Source organism: Bombyx mori, chromosome 1 (genome assembly GCF_030269925.1).
Source record: "Bombyx mori chromosome 1, ASM3026992v2".
NCBI lineage: Eukaryota > Metazoa > Arthropoda > Insecta > Lepidoptera > Bombycidae > Bombyx > Bombyx mori.
The window spans coordinates 11797199-11815536 of record NC_085107.1 but is presented as its reverse complement, the minus strand read 5'-3'; the positions used below and the strand labels follow the sequence as shown (position 1 = coordinate 11815536).

Here is an 18338-nt window from a genome sequence, read left to right as displayed (position 1 = left end):
CGAGTTATCAAACCACGAATGCTTCTTTACGCTAATTGATTACAGAATAATCATATTAAAAAAATATAATATGTAAGGATATAGTGTTAAACACGATTTTTTAAAATCTCTTGTTTTCATTTTGACAACTTACTAAAAACCTTTCAAGGTACTAAATTGTAAAAAATAATTTCTCAATATTCTTAGGGGCGTTAGATTTATTGTATCGTAATTGGTTTGCTACAAACCAGTACATTGGTTCACGGTGAAATGTTTCATACGAAAACATCAATTAATATGAATACATTTACGGTCTTGATAATAACGTAGTGAATAGCAAGGAATAGTTACAGACCGCCTTATTAATCGACTGCCTGCTTTAAACACAATAGAGAGAGACAAAAGCGATGTAGTTAGGATTAATTACACTGCGTTTATTGATAAGCAGCTTAGTGTGTATCATTATGTACTCTCCCTCGATATAAGGTAAGTACTTCCTTTAGTTAAACAGTTGATTTCATGTAGTTAAGGATAAGGGGGTACTGAAAGTAACAAGTTTTAAGCACAATGCTGCTTTTGCCACCCACTCTGTGTAGATTCTGCAATAATTCTGATGAAATGGCAAAACTAACGCCTATACCGACTGTATTTACACAATCGGATACCTTCATCCGCTAAAGAAGCATCTTAACCAACTCACATCGTATCGCGTTTTAAATTTAGTCACTGATCTATTTAGAATGGTTGTAACTATTATTAAATAAATTAACAAATAAAATCTAAATCATTTCGTTCTTGTTGACTATTGCAAATTGATAGAATAATATATGAACTGTCTGAGTCTCTGTGTGTCTGAGCTTTTTTAAGTTTGATATAGCTGACCCGTCCGACGAACCGAAACCAATTCACATTGAAAACTCTGTGTAAGGTTTTAACTTAATGGTAAACGTTATTACGGAGGCTATTTTTTGCGTTATCATTAAAATATAAACACAGCATTTTGTAGCGCTTATATTCAGACTGCAAAGTGATTGGATTAACTGAATCGATTGGCATTGAATCATTCAAAAATCATACGAACGTAAATTATTCCCTATGTCATCAAGACGAATATGTTGGAGTTTGTAAAATATACCTTGTATTACAATTCAAGTACCTAAACGTTTTTGAAATGAAGAAAAATCCTTGAGCTTCTGGAATCGTGTAGAAACAAGAATGTTCAATGTTGTTTCCGAGCGCATTCTTATGAATAAGCAAATAGCAACGGAATCTTAACAACAAATACCGGGTGGGTCTACATCACTTAGCAGTGACATATTGCAAAAACAATGCTCCCTGCATTATCATATTCATTGCTTTATTAAAATGTGATTTAAAAGATCGTTTACCTTTTTGTACATTAACATTTTTATCCCTTCGAAACGTTTATTGATGTCAGACGGAATGAATTCAATTGCAAAACAAAGGACAGATGACTAGTCATGATCTAGAATCTTATAATTAGATAGTAGACACCTAAATATGTTGATTATTTTAGTATAGACGAACGATCGAAAATGTCCAACTGTTTTGCTAACAATACAATATACTTGTTAATATCAATTTAATGTTAATTATGTCAATTTAATTGTACACCAGATACACGTTGACCGGAGCCCTTAGAAACCTCAACGGGATTATTGAGATACGGGATACGCGTCTAGATATTGCGTTTAATTAATATTTGGAAATCTGCTATTCCGCCTTAAAAATCAGAATACATGATTGCTTTGCCACAGAAATAGGGAAAACGATGGTGCCGATATAGAAAACTGAAATGAAGACCCGAGTCCGCAGATGACTGATAATTACTACGATCGACAGTTTTCTTAAATAAATCGAGTTTTTAGTTCAATTCTGGGTCCCCTAAAATCCCTCCCACATTTATCACGAAATGGAATAAGAATATATTCGACTTCTTAGAACATACTCTTGGCTGGATATTGTTTTATGATCTTATACGAGCTTGTAAGTCTTTTCAGATAACAGCAACAACATAGGGAGTGTAACAAAGCAAAAATAATTGTAAAATTGAAAACGAAATATGAAGAAAAACATTTGTTTATAAATAAGGTCTCGTTATACTTTCGGAGAAATAAAGCCTCTAAAATAAAACAGATATGTCATTTTATAATAAGAATATTGAGTTTGGTCAGTTCACTGTACCACTGTACGATTTGTACCCCGACCTACCGCGATTGGCTGCACAACCGTCAGCTTGCTGGTAGGGTGACCACGGATACCGATTAATCGCACTCAATTCTTTTTTTGACTTATAATTAATTAAGGATCCCATTAGTTGTGATCACCACTAATGCTCCATGTAATCCTAAGAAAGTTTTATCGGAAATCTTAAACATTCTGCCCAGACCGCGAAGAAGTCGCGAATTCCAGTTCGAAGGGTAAACTGTAGCTATACAATAAAATTAAGACTCAGACCTCAAGGTTGTGTGACATTTATGTTGCGTATGAGGTCCGGTAACGACTTAATAATAGGTGTGTCGTCAGTTCTTCAACCCAGTGCAATACAAAAGACAATTTCCGACTATTGTGCTATTCAGTTTGTTACCTACGGTTAGGTGGTAATTGCAACAAGTAATATTTAAACAAAGCAATGTTCATAATTAGCACGATTTCATAGAATTCGTGAGGTTTTATATACCCTGTAATGAAGGGCATATCTTTTGATATGTTTTTATCTGAAAACGTTCCACCAACGTCATGCCGATTCTTAGCGTTCTATTATTAACTTTTAGAGGTTGAATTTAGTTCATTTTTGTTCGAATAACAAATATGTACATATATCATGAGTTATGTGACAATTATCTCTAAGGAGAAATGAAAGGAAAAAATCTGTTTATACTCGTGATATGATGCGCACTTATATATGTTTGTGGTTTTGTTTGTGGTTTTGTTTGTTTGTATTTGTTATATTGTTAATTTGATTGCGTTCAAACGTAATAGTTGTTATTGGCCTCCGGGGAATGTTTCTTGGATAGTCCAATCCACTTACATGCTTTGAATAATTTTTGTGTATCTATTTTCTTTTGAAGGCGGACGAGCATGCAGCCCACCGGATGGAGAGTGGTCATAGTGACTCATGGACTACAAGGAAAATCTGAGTTTTTTGCCTATCTATATGCCAGTAGACTCGAGGAACCATTATGGCTTCGCCTTTATTCGTGGGCGAGTACAAGACGTCAGCATGACAAAATGTCCTAACATCTGTCCTAGAAAGAGCAGTGCTTCGCTGAATCTACCACTGATCACTGAGTAGATCCGACGAGAAACTCAGTGGTTGAATATTAGGGGTTCAGCCGAGTCCCTGCCTAACGCAAGTATTGAGAGTTACAGCAAAGCAAGTATAACCAGGTTATGTTCTGCTGTTATAATATTCACAAAGATACATTGAACCGTTTAATAATACCTACGTATTACTGACGTATCATTACCTACAGATACGTTTCAATTTTATAATAGAGTTGTCGCTCCCATATAATTCACTTCGATCAGATATTTCTTGTAGTATTGAGTAAGGTCAGTATTACTTATTCAAACTTGAAGATCGTATCAATGGATCATTAACCGACGTGATAGAGCTGGAGACATCTACATAATAGATTGATTACCAATGGCTCCTGTCATTGCTGATGTCCATGAGCGACCGTTACCACTTACCATATTTTCATCTTATCACATTTAACATACCGATTTATATATAATATTAAATGATATATTAGTAAAGTATTTCAATATACTTAGTCTGGCCATAAATACTATTACAAAGGAAACAAAAAAAAGTATATGGCAAATAACATTTATTACTTTTATAGTGTGTTAGTATAATACATAAATATAAAACAATTTAAAGTATAAAAAGCTTATTCGAATTGGTCTCTCTTTCTGTCACAAACAGAGGAGGTCTCATTGCACCTACTAAGAGCGCGGTACACAAACATTTTACTAATACCAAGTGTATGGAGAGTTTTAAAAATTGCATTCGGCTCCATACCTACTTTGTGTAATGCTATCACAGCGATTCGGTTCTCTTTATCACCCCACTCCATTTTAATATCGCAAAATATTGTACAATGTATTGGCGCCAAAATGAGAAAACTCAATGAGTAATCATATAAAAATTACAGATTCCAAATTCAAATGTAATATTTTGTTTATTTTTAATTGTAATAGTATTTATGGCCAGACTAAGTATACCTACACTACACTACACTAAATGTTAACTACAGTTCATTACATGAACTACATATTATTATTATTTCGATTTTAATTCCGATAACAACATTATGCTGATCAAGGCTACTACTAACACAATGATTGTTTTTCCTATTCCTCTGCCATACATTTTAAAATTCGTTCCATTTCCTACGTATGTACAGAAGTATGTTTTATTCATATATGTATATTGTTTTATTCAAAGTCAAGTAAGTATCCTGCACGTACTCTGGACCACAAGTACCTAAGTATTCTTAATAAATATGTATTATTGACCGTACCCAGTAGTTTCGGTTCACGCAATATTTTTTTTATTAACCAGAATATTAAAGTTATCTAAACATAATAATAAAATCGAGAAGAAATTCTAGATTCGATTTTGAAAACTCCTAATAATATAAGACTCCTCAATCAATAAATCTGTCTTATCAAATGTAATTGAGTAGTAAATCTATTTTTGACCAACTAATTTATTTAATAATATTTAAATTTGACCATTTCCTTTGTCTGATTACGATAAAAACATCGCATTTCTTTTGTAATCTCTTGTTGGTATGGAAGTCACAAGATCTGTCCAAACCAACTGGGACATAGTTTTCTTGCCGATCCCCAAAACAGTACACGAAGGGGGGCCGAAACACTACAAGCGCTCGGATTTTAGTCGGTTCGTATTGAAAGAGCATTCTTTAACGCCTCGTCGTTCGCTTCTGCAAGATGGTGTAGGTACTCGCAGAATTGGAGCACTGCCCGACATGATTCGTCCACTCGGCAGCGAACCGCCGACTTTTACTGGTGATAGGGCCTCTTGTGAGTCCGCACGGGTAGGTACCACCACCCTGCCTATTTCTACCGTGAAGCAGTAATGCGTTTCGGTTTGAAGGGTGGGGCAGCCGTTGTGACTATACTCGAGTCCTTAGAACATATATCTCAAGGTGGGTGGCGCATTTACGTTGTAGATGTCTATGGGCTCCAGTAACCACTTAACACCAGGTGGGCTGTAAGCTCGTCCACCTACCGAAGAAATAAAAAAAAAGTCTATAGCGGTTTGTAATCAGCATAGAGCGTCTCCACTTTCAGGTTCCAATACTAACACAGAGGACGCCGCACCGAAAGGCCCTGTCAATACTGGCACGAAGCGGCTGCGCCAAAGTTCACCGATCTCATTGTACCAAGTATAGGCGGTGCGTAGCCTGATCGGTTCCCCTAGTGTTAGGATGAATCTAGTTATTTATCTAACTCTCAGGATATCAGAGGCCACGGTGTACTTTGGTATTTACGGTTCATAATAAAAAAATCGGATTTCAATAACTAAACTTTTAAATCTTAATAGTAATCTCTTTAAGTCTTAATGCGTGTGATGTACTGGCTTTAGATTGTCTTACGTTTGTTCAACATTACGCTAGTAAAAAAATAACCCTTACCGTTATGAAATGATTATCAGCAATATTTTGTAATCTTGCTGTTTCAACCCTTCTATTCCGATTAAAGCGAACCAAAAAATACCAAGAATCAACGTAACACGCAATAACTTTGTTTTCCAATTACATTTACCGAGAATTTTAACAACCAAGCTGTATATTTTAGGCTCGTCCATTCTTCTACTATTTACGCCAACTGTTACATTCGAACCAGATTACCAAACAGATCCTTTATTTTAATATTATATTATATTTGTTAGTGAAATATGTAACTGGAAAATTTCTAACTTATTTTTAGACATAAATACCATTCCAACATCAGAAGTGTTGTTTGCACAATAAGTAAAGTTGTGTATATTGAAACTGTTAAATGTTTTTAACCGAATTTAGTTTGGGACGTTTATTTTTAGATAATACCGCTATTTGGAACGAAAGTTTCGTCACAAATATGTACGGGGAAGATCGTGCATTTCGCACGCGTCTGTATATTCCATCAAAACAGAGATATGATTCGATTCGAGTCAGTTCGTACCAGAGAGTTGAAATATAACTATATAAATATATTTAAATTAATGGTTCGTACAACACTTTCAGCTAGCATCTTTGTATGTACGCCTATAAGTTATCGGTCAGTTGTAGTTTACTAAGAGATACATCATCAAGTTTTCGACCATCAAAAAGTAAACAAGGGCACTTCGTACAAATTAAATTATACATCTTTTGGTGCTGTAAATGTGTATATTATATTTAATAATAAATGAATTTTTTCTAATCTTGTTCAAAATACCTCTCACATCTTGCAAAATGGTGTGTCTATATTAGCCGACCTTTGAGAGACTTCGAGTTTTTTTTTTTTTTATTGCTTAGGTGATGATTTTTTTTTATTGCTTCTGATGAAGTTTAGCGAAAACCTTTTCTGGATGTCGTTTTTTTTAAATCCAATGAAAAACATTAGGACTGAAATGGGCTACGCGTCCTAATGAATGGGGTAGGAAATATCTTTCGCGATCATTACACTCTTTGTATACATAAATGGATACGGATCAAAAGAAATTAAAATTGTATGATGCCAGCTTCTACGAATGGGACAAGAATAACGCTACCGTAATCCCGTTGGGGCGACTGACGTCAAACCAACTGACCATATTACAATAATTAATGTACAATAAATAAAATCACAAAAAAGGAAAAATCCCTTCATTGCTCATTCATTTTTACCTTATCTCTGAATATGTGAATGTGTCGTCGCCCTTTTATGTCCGTCAAAGTTTTTATTGTCATACATAAATCATTTATTATTTTACTTTAAATAACATATTTATACGGACTGAATGATTAACGCGACATGACGTATTGGATTTAAGCACTTAATTGTTATATAAATTAAATGTTAGTTGTAGGCAGATTGGCGATCGAAATATTTCAAGGCTCAATACTTATTGTTTGAATGAAAGTTACAAATTACAAATTTATATATTAATTTCCACAATTCGTTCAATTATTTTTGAAGGACGTATAGTGACGTTTTGCCGTCTCGATAGTTAAATGTGAACGCAAAATATAAGTGAACGAATAGTCTACATATGTTTAATACTGTATAATATATTATAATTTATGTATAATAATGTAGATAAAACAAATTATATTGCGAAAACTATTAATTTTTAATAAAATTCCCTATGGCCTTCAATTTTCTTGAGTATCGTAACTAAAATAAAACTGTAAATTAATAATCGTCAGTCTATACAGCATTGCCTTACAACGGTTCTTGCGTAAAGTGAAGTAAGCGGCGTCATTATATAAGTCGACCTAGTGGCACACTGACTCTGGCGAATGAGGCATACCAGACTTGCACCCGTTGCCTACTGCAATCGTGCGAATAATCGCGATTCGAACACTAATTTAATTTAAACGAGAAAAAGAATGGGATTTTAAAACAAATATTATTATGTATCGATTTCGATTTATTTTTTAATTTAAACATTTTAGATTGTGATTTGAACAAATTTTTAACGTTTTTCATAAATGCGACACCATTAAAATAATTACAAATATCGGCTCTTAATATAGTAGCTTTTAAGTTTTCACAGATAAGATTTTATATTTGCATGCACTGAGACTTTATTCGGCCTCTCATTATTACAAAGAAGTTATTAAATATTACATGCAAAGTCACCCTGCCCATTGACACAAGTCTATTATTATTATCGCTTGTAAGGAGGGCTGGTGGAATTATTAACCCCCCTATTTGGCATCCCATGTTATTTATTGTGACGTTCCCTGTGTATTGAAAGTGTTTTTTCTTATAGTATTTTTTTAAACCACAATTCAGCATGTAATGGACAATTTTCCTTGTCAACTTCTGAGGGCAAAGAACGTGCTTTCCAGAACAGTATAATTTACTGCCAAATGTTTCTTTCTTTTACCCCAGCATACTTGCAGCTGCAAGGCCTACTTGTTGACCTTCGCAACTTACAGTGGCCCCTGAGAATTCGTACTAGACCTCTCAGTTTATTGCGACCAATACTGTGATTCCCTGGTACGGCCATCGAATTCTCTCAGTACAAAATTAAGTTAATGTAGCCACTTTTCGTAAAATCGTTCAAATCTGTTAATACGTGAAAACTACACTGAGACATAGAAATATACTATCTACAACCATACACACATTTTTATAGAATACCCTCATTCTGAGGGCATACGGTAAAACGAAAAAAATAAAAGATATTTTATCTTGTGTGTGTTACGTGTCGCATACACGATTTCGACTCGTTGCCAATTTAAATAGGCTATGTTACGAAAACAATCTCGAGCTAATGGTAAGCAGTCGGCGTCGCCCTAACGCACGTCATTTCGAATCCTCCCGATCCATTAACGGCGCTTTTAGGTACCTCAAGCACCGGTCACCGTACTCGCCGAACCCGTCGCTTGCGACGATGGTCTCGACGAGTAAATCCATAGACACAGTCCACTGAATTTCTCGTCGGATCTTCTCAGTGGGTCGCGTTTCCGATCCGGCGGTAGATTCTCTTGATTCTAGACTGCTCTTGCTAGGGCCACTGTTAGCAAACAAACCCGGTTTGAGCTCCGTGAGCTCACCTATACGTTAGGGCGAAGCTGAGATAGCCTCTCAAGGCTATCAGTGTAGGTAGGGAAAAAATATTTTATAGTTTTGTAATTACTTGATAAACAAACTTGTAGTTTTTCGAATGGAAATATCCCATCTAAATAGACTATTCCAATAAAAGGAGTACATACATGGCTACATATAGCCTACGTATAAACTACATTTCCAGAAAAATCGTTACATTGTAGATTATGACGTTTTTGGAAAGTATTCCATTGAGATTTTCATAAACAGAAACACTAGAAACATTAAACTTTATTAAGCAACTTGATGTTACATTGCTAATAATTTCAAATTGGGAGCAAAGCACATTTTGGCTTCATCCGTGCTCTGTAACGTCGCTAGGTTCGTTGTACATTACAAGAACGAAGTTACACAACCCATTAATACAACCAAAGCATAAATTGAATGGTTATCGTTATTACTCGTAGAAATGGATATCAACTTCATAAGTTAACATATGCTAAGACAAGGAGATGGGGTGGATCAGAAAAAAAATCGAATCAGTTGCTTTTAATTCTAATTACCAACCACCACCCTGCATATTTCTGCCGTGAAGCAGTAATGCGTTTCGGCTTGAAAGGTGGGGCAGCCATTGTACTGTAAAAACTGAGACCTTGGAACTTTTATCTCAAAGTAGGTGACGACATTTACGTTGTAGATGTCTATGTGCTCCGGTAACCACTTAACATCAGGTGTGCCATGAGGTCGTCCACCCACATAAGCAATTAAAAAAATATATATTAGCTACTTAAATTTATTACGTACCTTTTGTTGTTCGGACGCAAATTAGTGAACACTTTCAATGGCGGCGGTATCACAGCATAGATTCTACACGGTAAGGGTGTTTGTTGTATTACTGCTATATTTTTGCGACTCCTTACGTCCAAATTTACAAAAAAACAATTCAATGAAGTCACACGTTTTTGTTTCTAACGTTAAATCAATGAGCCTAGCGAAAACTTGAGGGTACGTTTGATTGATATCAAAGATGTTTATTTAAAATAGACACCTTTACTTACTAAACGGTAAGTACACAATGTTACACAATGTCACGATTGTAATTAAAAGTACTATTATGGTTTAATCTCGCCTTTACTATTGTAATTTTATTATTTCTGACGTTTAGAATATTTTACTGTTTTCATAAGCACGGACGCCTAAGGTGTTTCTCTGAAGGTGCGACGCGTGAATATTGTTCAACTACCGTCTAATTTTATTGTAAAATATTAATTCATGTTCCTTTGTTGACTGATTTTTTCTTGATTAATGTTTGTTGTTTATAGCATTCTAGAATGCATCGTCGTTGTTCCCGACCTCGTTTGTAAACTTCAATACCTAGTCAGGTCATAAATTCTGTCACATGTTTAATGTAAAATAATTGAAACAAGTTTATTTATTATGTAACCATTCATATACCAAAATGAACTTAACAAAACATAGATTCTTATGACACAAAAGTTTATTCAAAATGACCTCCGTGATTTTGAATACAGGCCTTCAATCTGCGCGGCCAGTCTTCTATCGCAGCACGAACGAGGTCCATGTCAATATCGGTGGCTGCCTTAATCAAGGATGTCTTGAGTGACTCCAAATTGGGATGAGGCTTTGAGCACGCCTTTTCCTCCAAGTGTTGCCATATCTTGTAATCTAACGGATTCAAATCTGGACTGGAGGAGGGCCAGTCTTCGTGCCGGATGAAGTCGATTTCACGCGCCGCCAGCCAGTCTTGTGTGCTCTTCGCTCTATGAGCTGGCGCCGAATCTTGTTGGAATACCCAGTGCCTGTTATTGAACATGGTATGAGAAACAGGTTCCACAAGGTTCGTCAGGACTGTATTTTGATACACAACTGTATTCGTTTTTACACCTTTCTCACAAAAATGTACCTCTGTTAAGCCCCAATAAGAAACTCCCAACCATACCATGAGCGAGGATGGAAAATGACCTTGTTGGACACGCGGAATACGGTTGCTCGCTTCTTCACTACTGTGTGCGTACATCTTATCATTTTGTTTGTTGTAGCTCTCTTCTACGGTAAAAATTTTTCATCCGAAAAAAGAATTTCCCGATATTTTTTTCCCGCGTACTGCTTCAACAAAGCGCGGCATCTCTTCAGTCTCAGGTCCATTAGACGAGCATTCAAACGATGTCCTGTTTTTCTTCGATATGCCCGAAGCCCTAAGTCTTCATTTAACACCCTTTTCACCATGGTTCTGCTTATCCCCATCTGAAGGGCCAACAGTTTCTGCTTACGTTAGGGATTTCTTTGAATTCGCGCCTTCACAGCTTTTATCACTGCTGGAGTCCTAACAGACCGAGGGCGACCACTTCTTGACCTGTCATCTACACTAGAGTCTTCATTGTATCGTTTCATGGTACGATAAACGAATATTTTGGTTATATTAAAATTTTTCAGTATGTTAAAAATTTGAATTGGCGCGTAACCGCAACGCTGCAACGCAATAACTGCAACACGGTCTTCTTTAAGCGTCCACTCCATATTTAAAAATGAGTAAAATTCTAAAAGTTATACATTTTTATTTTCATGAACAATTCGAAATTCGAATTCAAACTTTTTTGTGGCCAGCATTCTAAAAGAAAAGTTTTTACTGTGTGACAATACTTATGACCTGACTAGTTATTTTCGGTAATTGTGAATACCACGTGCCTTTCAGTCGACTTACCTCCAATCGTGCCCCAGCCTTTGCCCTCGTGAATGTTGAATGAATGAATGTTCTTGTTTAACATTATACTGATCATGGATGAAATAACAGCATTCGTAATAGACTTACGCGACTTTTTTTTCTTACTTATCCGCTGTTAGCTTAGAGGGCTATTACAGCTACGACCGGACGGGTAGGTGAGCTCACGACACATAGTACGATGTCACACGACAATAGTACGATTGGTACACTACGTAAAATATACAACAAAAGTTTCGAACTACCAACTGATACAAGAAGGATTTAACATAATATCCTAAACCTTTAGACTGGAGCATGTGGATACTATATGAAAAATGAGGCATAGGTGATACTGGTAGCACGCTCTGCTAATGTTTTTATTTACTGGCATAGATAAACTGATGAGCTCACGACCCATTCGGTGTTAAACTGTTACCGGACCATTTTTAACACATTTCGGGTCTGTAGGTAAATACGTGTTTGTTCCAAAATCAACTCGTAACATCATATCAGGTCTCTGTCTGTCTGTACAAATTGATTTACCCTTAACTATTTTTTTAAGTCTTATTTCAAATTTTGTTCGGGTATGATATCATTTGGATACAAAAGAAGATTTATTAATTTTATTGTAGGTACATTTAACTTTAATAAGAAAAAAATAATTATGTAATATGTAGGTACTTATGCAATTCCTAAATTTACTCCTAAAATATCGTGATTTGGCGATGTTCGCTAATAAGGGAGCGGTGTTCGGGTCGACGTACGCTGCACGGTGATGTTTACGTTTATTATGTTTATCCAGTACCGGCCGCCACGGGTACATTTACGCGAGATAAACACTGAACACGCCGCTGGTTACCTAACTTCACGGTCAACGGCTTGATCATCCCCAGGATTTACACATATTACATAACTATCACTTATATATAACAATGACGAATGCAAAGATAGATAGGTAGTTTTGGTATTGTGTAAGCACCAGTTTCAAAAACTTGTGCAAAATTTTCACACACCCGGCTCGCTAATATTTATCCTTTAGTATTGAATTAATTGTCTTTACTCACGTCGAAAGGTGGATCTTGATTGCCGCCAAATGCCGGTCTCATTTTGTTTTTATTTGTTGTATTATATTTTCATGATCTCGTCGCTACGAACTTTATTGAAATTCAGAAACACGTCTAACTACAATCACTGGACGACACAAACTGAATGAATGCAATTTAGGTGAAGTAGAAGAGCAAAATTTTTTGATTGATTGATGAACTATTGAATGCTTAATTTTATAATCTGTCGTAGAATGAATGATTTTCACAGATGGACAACAACAACTGGTATTTCTCTTTTGACAGCTGGACAATTAGGTTGCCAGCAATTCTAAGGCTCCCGTGAACGGTAGAATTTAAATATCTCCGGAAAACTGAGGAATTGTAAGATGGCATTACTGTCGCAATATAATCTTACATTTCTTACCTTTGAATTGGCTCTTATATTTTACTACCTGACAAGAAGTAATTAATTTCACTAATCAACTTCACGAAATATCCCGGGGTATTTGACTAACTTTCTCCATCTAGTGTAAATAATATCATCCATCCGTATTAATTAGTACTTTTACAAATATTTGCACTGTGTGAACGAGTTCCATTGTTTTTCTAAACGTTACTATTTTGAGAGTTCACGTTTATTAAATTTGTTTTTAAGAATCAAAAGTCAAAGTTCCTTCAAATTAAAGGTCTTTTTTGAAGGAAAATTGACAGAATTAGTTTGTGCTTGAAACTGTAAAAAGATAAACAAGAAAAAACTGGCAACAATGTTTTGTCATCTTGCGTGAAAGATTAGTGAAAGACTAAAATTGACGAAATCGCTTTTGGTGACTTGAACGGTTCTGTCTAAAAACGATTTTGTTGGGCTTAGTGGTGACTATTACATGTTTTTGTTTGTCGTGCAAGTTTTTAAGTAATTTACAAGTATAAATATTTTTAAACAAACTTTTTTCGTTGACCTAAATGCATGACAATGTATAATTTGGTTTCAATTGTGTAAAACTTCGACGCAGTGCACAGTTCGTTATTAACGATTTCAGTACTATCAACAAATATACCAGAAAGACTGTGCTGAATAAAAAAATACAGTGGAGATGCATGCATAATTATTGTCTAATAAAGGCGAATGAGACTTGGTTTTAAAACGAGCCCAAGGAATCGTATTGGATCGCAGCCTGTAATGGCTGGATAAGCAGTAATTTTCAAACTGAGAGAACCAAGTCCAAACAGTATGGAAGACGACGGAGACGACAAAGATGATACTAAGAGGTATGCAGTTATCCAAATAATATGCGCCTTACATTCGTTTTTATAAAGTTCTTCAATTATCTTTTAAAATATGTGAATGTAAACAGAGAATACATTAAAGTGTGAATCTGTGAATATTAAGATAATTTCGACTTTTCGCTTTAAAATGAAATCAAACAATGAATGGAATCAATGACAGGTAGAATTTTGATAAAAGAGCATGAATTTTTTACACAATAGTATAAAAATATTATGTGGTTGTAGCCGAGCCAATCTCAAGGTGACAGTTTATGCTCTGCCTACTGCTATGTACTTATTTGCCACAAAGTCAGAATTTTTATTGACTAGAGCTTTAGATTGAGAGAACTGTATTGATTTTCAGACATAAAATTGAAATTACATAAAAAATAAGGTTCTGATCTACCAAACAATCTTAATGCATTGTAATTCTAATATCAATGTTCTCTAAAGGTTTGGGAATGGTATATTAAAAATGATTTTGAAATGTTGATTCAATATTCGATATTTTTTTCAAATAATGAGATTCACCAACTACTCTACCTCACCCTACATAAATACAAGAGGTGACTTAACAATTGTCCAAACTACCTGGCACACAGGATGCCTCAAGCAGCAAGCAATACTTGAACTGTATCAAAGATTTCAGATTTCAAATATTGATTACTATTTTTAGTGACTTTGTCAATAGGCAAGTGACTCTTAACACCGGTATATTCTGTCAGCTTATAGCTTATAGACTATCGGTTGATTGCAGATTAAAAACAGAAAAGTACACAGAAAACACAAAAAGCCTGTTTACTTAGCAATACTTTCGCTTTTACAATGAACAAAAAAATGATCTAATATATTTGCATTGTAATTTACACAGGAGGACTCGTAACTTGAGTGAAAAAAAGCGACGGGATCAGTTTAATATGCTGGTCAATGAGCTTAGTTCAATGGTCTCAACGAACAACAGGAAGATGGATAAATCTACAGTACTCAAGTCTACAATATCCTTCCTGAAAAACCATAATGGTAAAATTATAAGACTTACAGTATCTTGCTAATGTGATTATTTTTCATAGCCTGTAAAAGGAGCTGTTTATTAAATTAATTTCATGTCTTCATAATTATTTAAAATTTTCCTATTCATGTTGTGATTTGAAGTGGCTTAAAATGTTACTACCAACTTTAGTGCTTACTTCCAACTTGCTCATCTTTACACTTGATGAAAATAGACAAATAAGCATATTGCTCTCCTGATGCTTAGTTGTTACTGGAAGACTAGACTTCAGAACATGAATGAGTTTGAGGTCTCTGTTGGATTTTACAATGATTGACCCGCCTTTCAAAATAGAACACATGACTGCTTTGCAGCACAAATAAGTAGAATAGTGGCAGCTATCCATAGCTCACATTATGCAATCATGGAAAAAAGCAGTGTACCCATTAGTGATTTGTTTGTAACATTTATGTTATTCCTAAGGGCTGATGTCAAAAAAAAAAAAAAAAAACATTCTTTCCCTAGAGGTTTTTAATCAAGTAAATTACACAATATGATAAAGTGAAGTGAAGTAATGAATAGCAGATTTCTTTTTATCTGGTGATGATGATTGATGATGGTAATGTATTTTTTTACATCAAAAAGAGACACTGTCTATTTTTTTAAAACACCCTCAACCTAAGGTGTTTCCTGTGGTGAGGAAACATTACTTTTGTTAATAGAAAATTAGGTTTTGGTTCTGTTTATCTGATTTTGTGTGAAATGAATGCTTTCAATATCCCAATAAAAATCCATGACTGAAAAATTATCTACTGACCCCAATCACTGGTAACACTTATCGTTCTTTTATAGTGTATTATTATATTTTTCTATATATTCTTCCTACTTAATTTCTTCTACTCTTTCTGCTTTTTTATTCCTCACTATGACCAGGTGAGCTCATGGCATGTACTAAATTCTATATTCTGATAGCTTCATATGAATGGTGCTAGGGTGTGGTGAGGCTGCAGATTTGCTTAGAGGTTGCAGAGACACCCCGTTCTAGCTATTGTTGCCACTAAGTAATTAATTTATTACAATCAGAAAGGCGGAACTGTCATTATTCTAATACAACCGCTACTGACTTATTTCAAGTTAAGTGGCAGAATTTTCATTGGGATGGACCTACCGTAAATTCTCCAGTAACTATTTGACTTCAAGTGAGCCTTGAGTAGTTTATGTATGCTACCAGAAAAATACTATATTAGATAATAATGAAAAATGGTCAATTAAGTAATTATTATGTTGAAAAAATCTGAAAATGCAACTATCAATGCATCAAAATAGATAAAAAAAAACAACATTTTCCACCAACAATACTTATGATTTTCAAATTCTATGTAATAACGATACTAAAACATTGTAGACTTTTATGCATGATCATTTTTGTATTGACCGTTGCTTTATATTAATTTGTTTTAGAAATAACAGTAAGATCTCGAGCACATGACATACAAGAAGATTGGAAACCAACTTTCCTATCAAATGAAGAGTTTACATACTTGGTTCTTGAAGCGTTAGAAGGATTTGTCATGGTTTTTTCTGCGTCAGGTCGAATCTACTACGTCTCCGAAAGCATTAAATCTCTTCTTGGTTACAATCCAGTAAGTATACGGTAGGGTACCTAATAGAAATAAGTCATCTTTTTTACTATGTTAATTATAAAGTTATTAATATGGGAAATTATCGTATATACATCCTTATTATAGTAGCCTAGTAAGCTACAAGAGTTAAAGACTGATCTGTTGTGAAATTGTCATTGGAGATAGACCAGTGTGAAAACGAAATGCTAGCAATGTAGTAATGAGTTTTTATCTTAATATGTATATGTATACATGTACTTGTTCAGTAAAGGAAGTGTATTGAATACTTGTACTACTGTAATACTTGTATTCAATATACTTGAACTATGAGTATGTGTAGGTATACGTCAATATAGAATTAAAATTCGAAATTGGGTCACATGATGACTGATAAGGCCAAAGTCATTCTCAAGCTTACAATCAAGCAATCGCTGCAGGAGACAAGTTTTAGAGTGAAGACCAACTAAGTCAATTTATAACTCTTTGACTTCCGTGTACGTCACCGACGCCCTACGCGGCGCACTGTAGTAATTATGTTGATTTCTGTTACTAAGGCGTCTAGTTTGCCTAAGTTTGCATACCTTTGTTTGTTAATGTATGTTTTAATCGTTCAAGTCTCTTAGAAATGGATTCATACTCAGTATCTTCGGATTCGTTTTTCCCAGAGTTTACTAGATATTCCGACGCCTTAGTAAGAAGATTGAAGAGAGAAGATGAAAAATTTATTTCAGTGCACTACGTAGAGCACCAGTGACCTACACGGCAGTCAAAGGGTTAAGGATCAAATTTGGTTGGAGGAGTTGATTGTAATAATAATTCATCACGCCAACATTAAAATTTATACTTTGTTTTTTTTTCTTTCAGACTGAAATTCTCAATAAGAGCATATTTGATTTGACGTTTGAAGAGGATCGCCCTAATTTATATAACATTCTACAGAACACAAATACCCCGAATCCCAAAGGTAAGTTTTCATTCAACCTCACTATTTAAGATGAAGTCCGCTAAACGAACAATGTTATGTTTTCTCTACATACGTGTGTAGTGTACGTATTTTGCTTTACGCGAATTCGACTGTGATTCGATCAAACATAAACTATTAAATAAATATTATGTTTGTTTCGAAGTGGCCCATGGCTGCGGCACTGGCGTATTAAATGTATTTACGATAGTTGTTTATTCTTCGATAATTGAATACAGTACTTACTTAACACTAATTTATGTACTGTTTCTTTATAACGATGCAATCAGTATCGCATAATTTAAATTGTCGATTTAAAGTAAATTCTTACAACCTATCTATTCAAAACGCTACAAAAACTAACAATCAACATCGGGAATTATAATATATATATTAAGAATAAAATTAAAATATAACACAGCGAATATTTAATATTGTAATAAGCAATAAAAAAAAGGCTCTGTCGCACAGTTGCACAGCTATGCGCTGCAAAGCACATTCTGAGTTCTTACAAAGTTGATAATGCAGGCTGCGCGAACTATAACATAATTCTGTACACGTCATGCTTGGTAGTTACTTGCATCTTTATTTTTAGCAAAGTGACGTGTGCTTAATCTTTTAGCTATGCAGAGAGTTTCGCAATTCAAAAACGTTTTATACTTAAAAGAGGTCTGAAGACTGATAAAAAAAACATAAAAACATTAAGAACTCAAAAAATAAAGACATTTAAATTTGGAACTTATCCCTCTCGTATGAAAACTATAGTTTTTTTATTATTATTTACGAAAGTTTGTTTCCTAGAGCAATTGATAGGTGTAATGAATCGTCCCCTGTGGGTGACAGACGCATATCTCACCATTCACATAGGATTCGTACTAAAATAATCAAAGCAGTGTAGGTAATAATATAAAAAAACCTGCACGAAGCAAAAGATTTTATCAAGGGCAATGAACATAGCATCAAAGACTGTCGCGTT

At 34.7% G+C, this 18338-nt stretch overlaps 2 protein-coding genes across 7 annotated transcripts in view; one reads left to right on the top strand and one right to left on the bottom strand.

Annotated features, from left to right (window-relative positions):
- Nucleotides 1–12701, bottom strand: part of LOC101735755 (uncharacterized) — a 39917-nt gene extending 27216 nt beyond the window's left edge. The window contains exon 1 of one of the 2 annotated variants that reach the window (XM_012693610.4): nucleotides 12547–12701. In XM_012693610.4, the coding sequence (XP_012549064.1) occupies nucleotides 12547–12588 (42 nt within the window). In that variant the 5' untranslated portion in view covers nucleotides 12589–12701. Of the gene's footprint in view, nucleotides 1–9564; nucleotides 9907–12546 lie in introns of those variants that run through there. The other variant, XM_021350342.3, reaches the window with a different exon arrangement.
- A 557-nt stretch (nucleotides 12702–13258) lies between these two features.
- Nucleotides 13259–18338, top strand: part of LOC101735840 (circadian locomoter output cycles protein kaput) — a 41346-nt gene continuing 36266 nt past the window's right edge. For 2 of the 5 annotated variants that reach the window (XM_062669466.1, XM_038011382.2), the window contains exons 1-5: nucleotides 13259–13398; nucleotides 13566–13794; nucleotides 14663–14811; nucleotides 16241–16422; nucleotides 17266–17365. In XM_062669466.1, the coding sequence (XP_062525450.1) occupies nucleotides 13757–13794; nucleotides 14663–14811; nucleotides 16241–16422; nucleotides 17266–17365 (469 nt within the window). In that variant the 5' untranslated portion in view covers nucleotides 13259–13398; nucleotides 13566–13756. Of the gene's footprint in view, nucleotides 13795–14662; nucleotides 14812–16240; nucleotides 16423–17265; nucleotides 17366–18338 lie in introns of all 5 variants that reach the window. The other 3 variants (XR_009973551.1, XM_021350489.3, XM_038011384.2) reach the window with 2 other exon arrangements.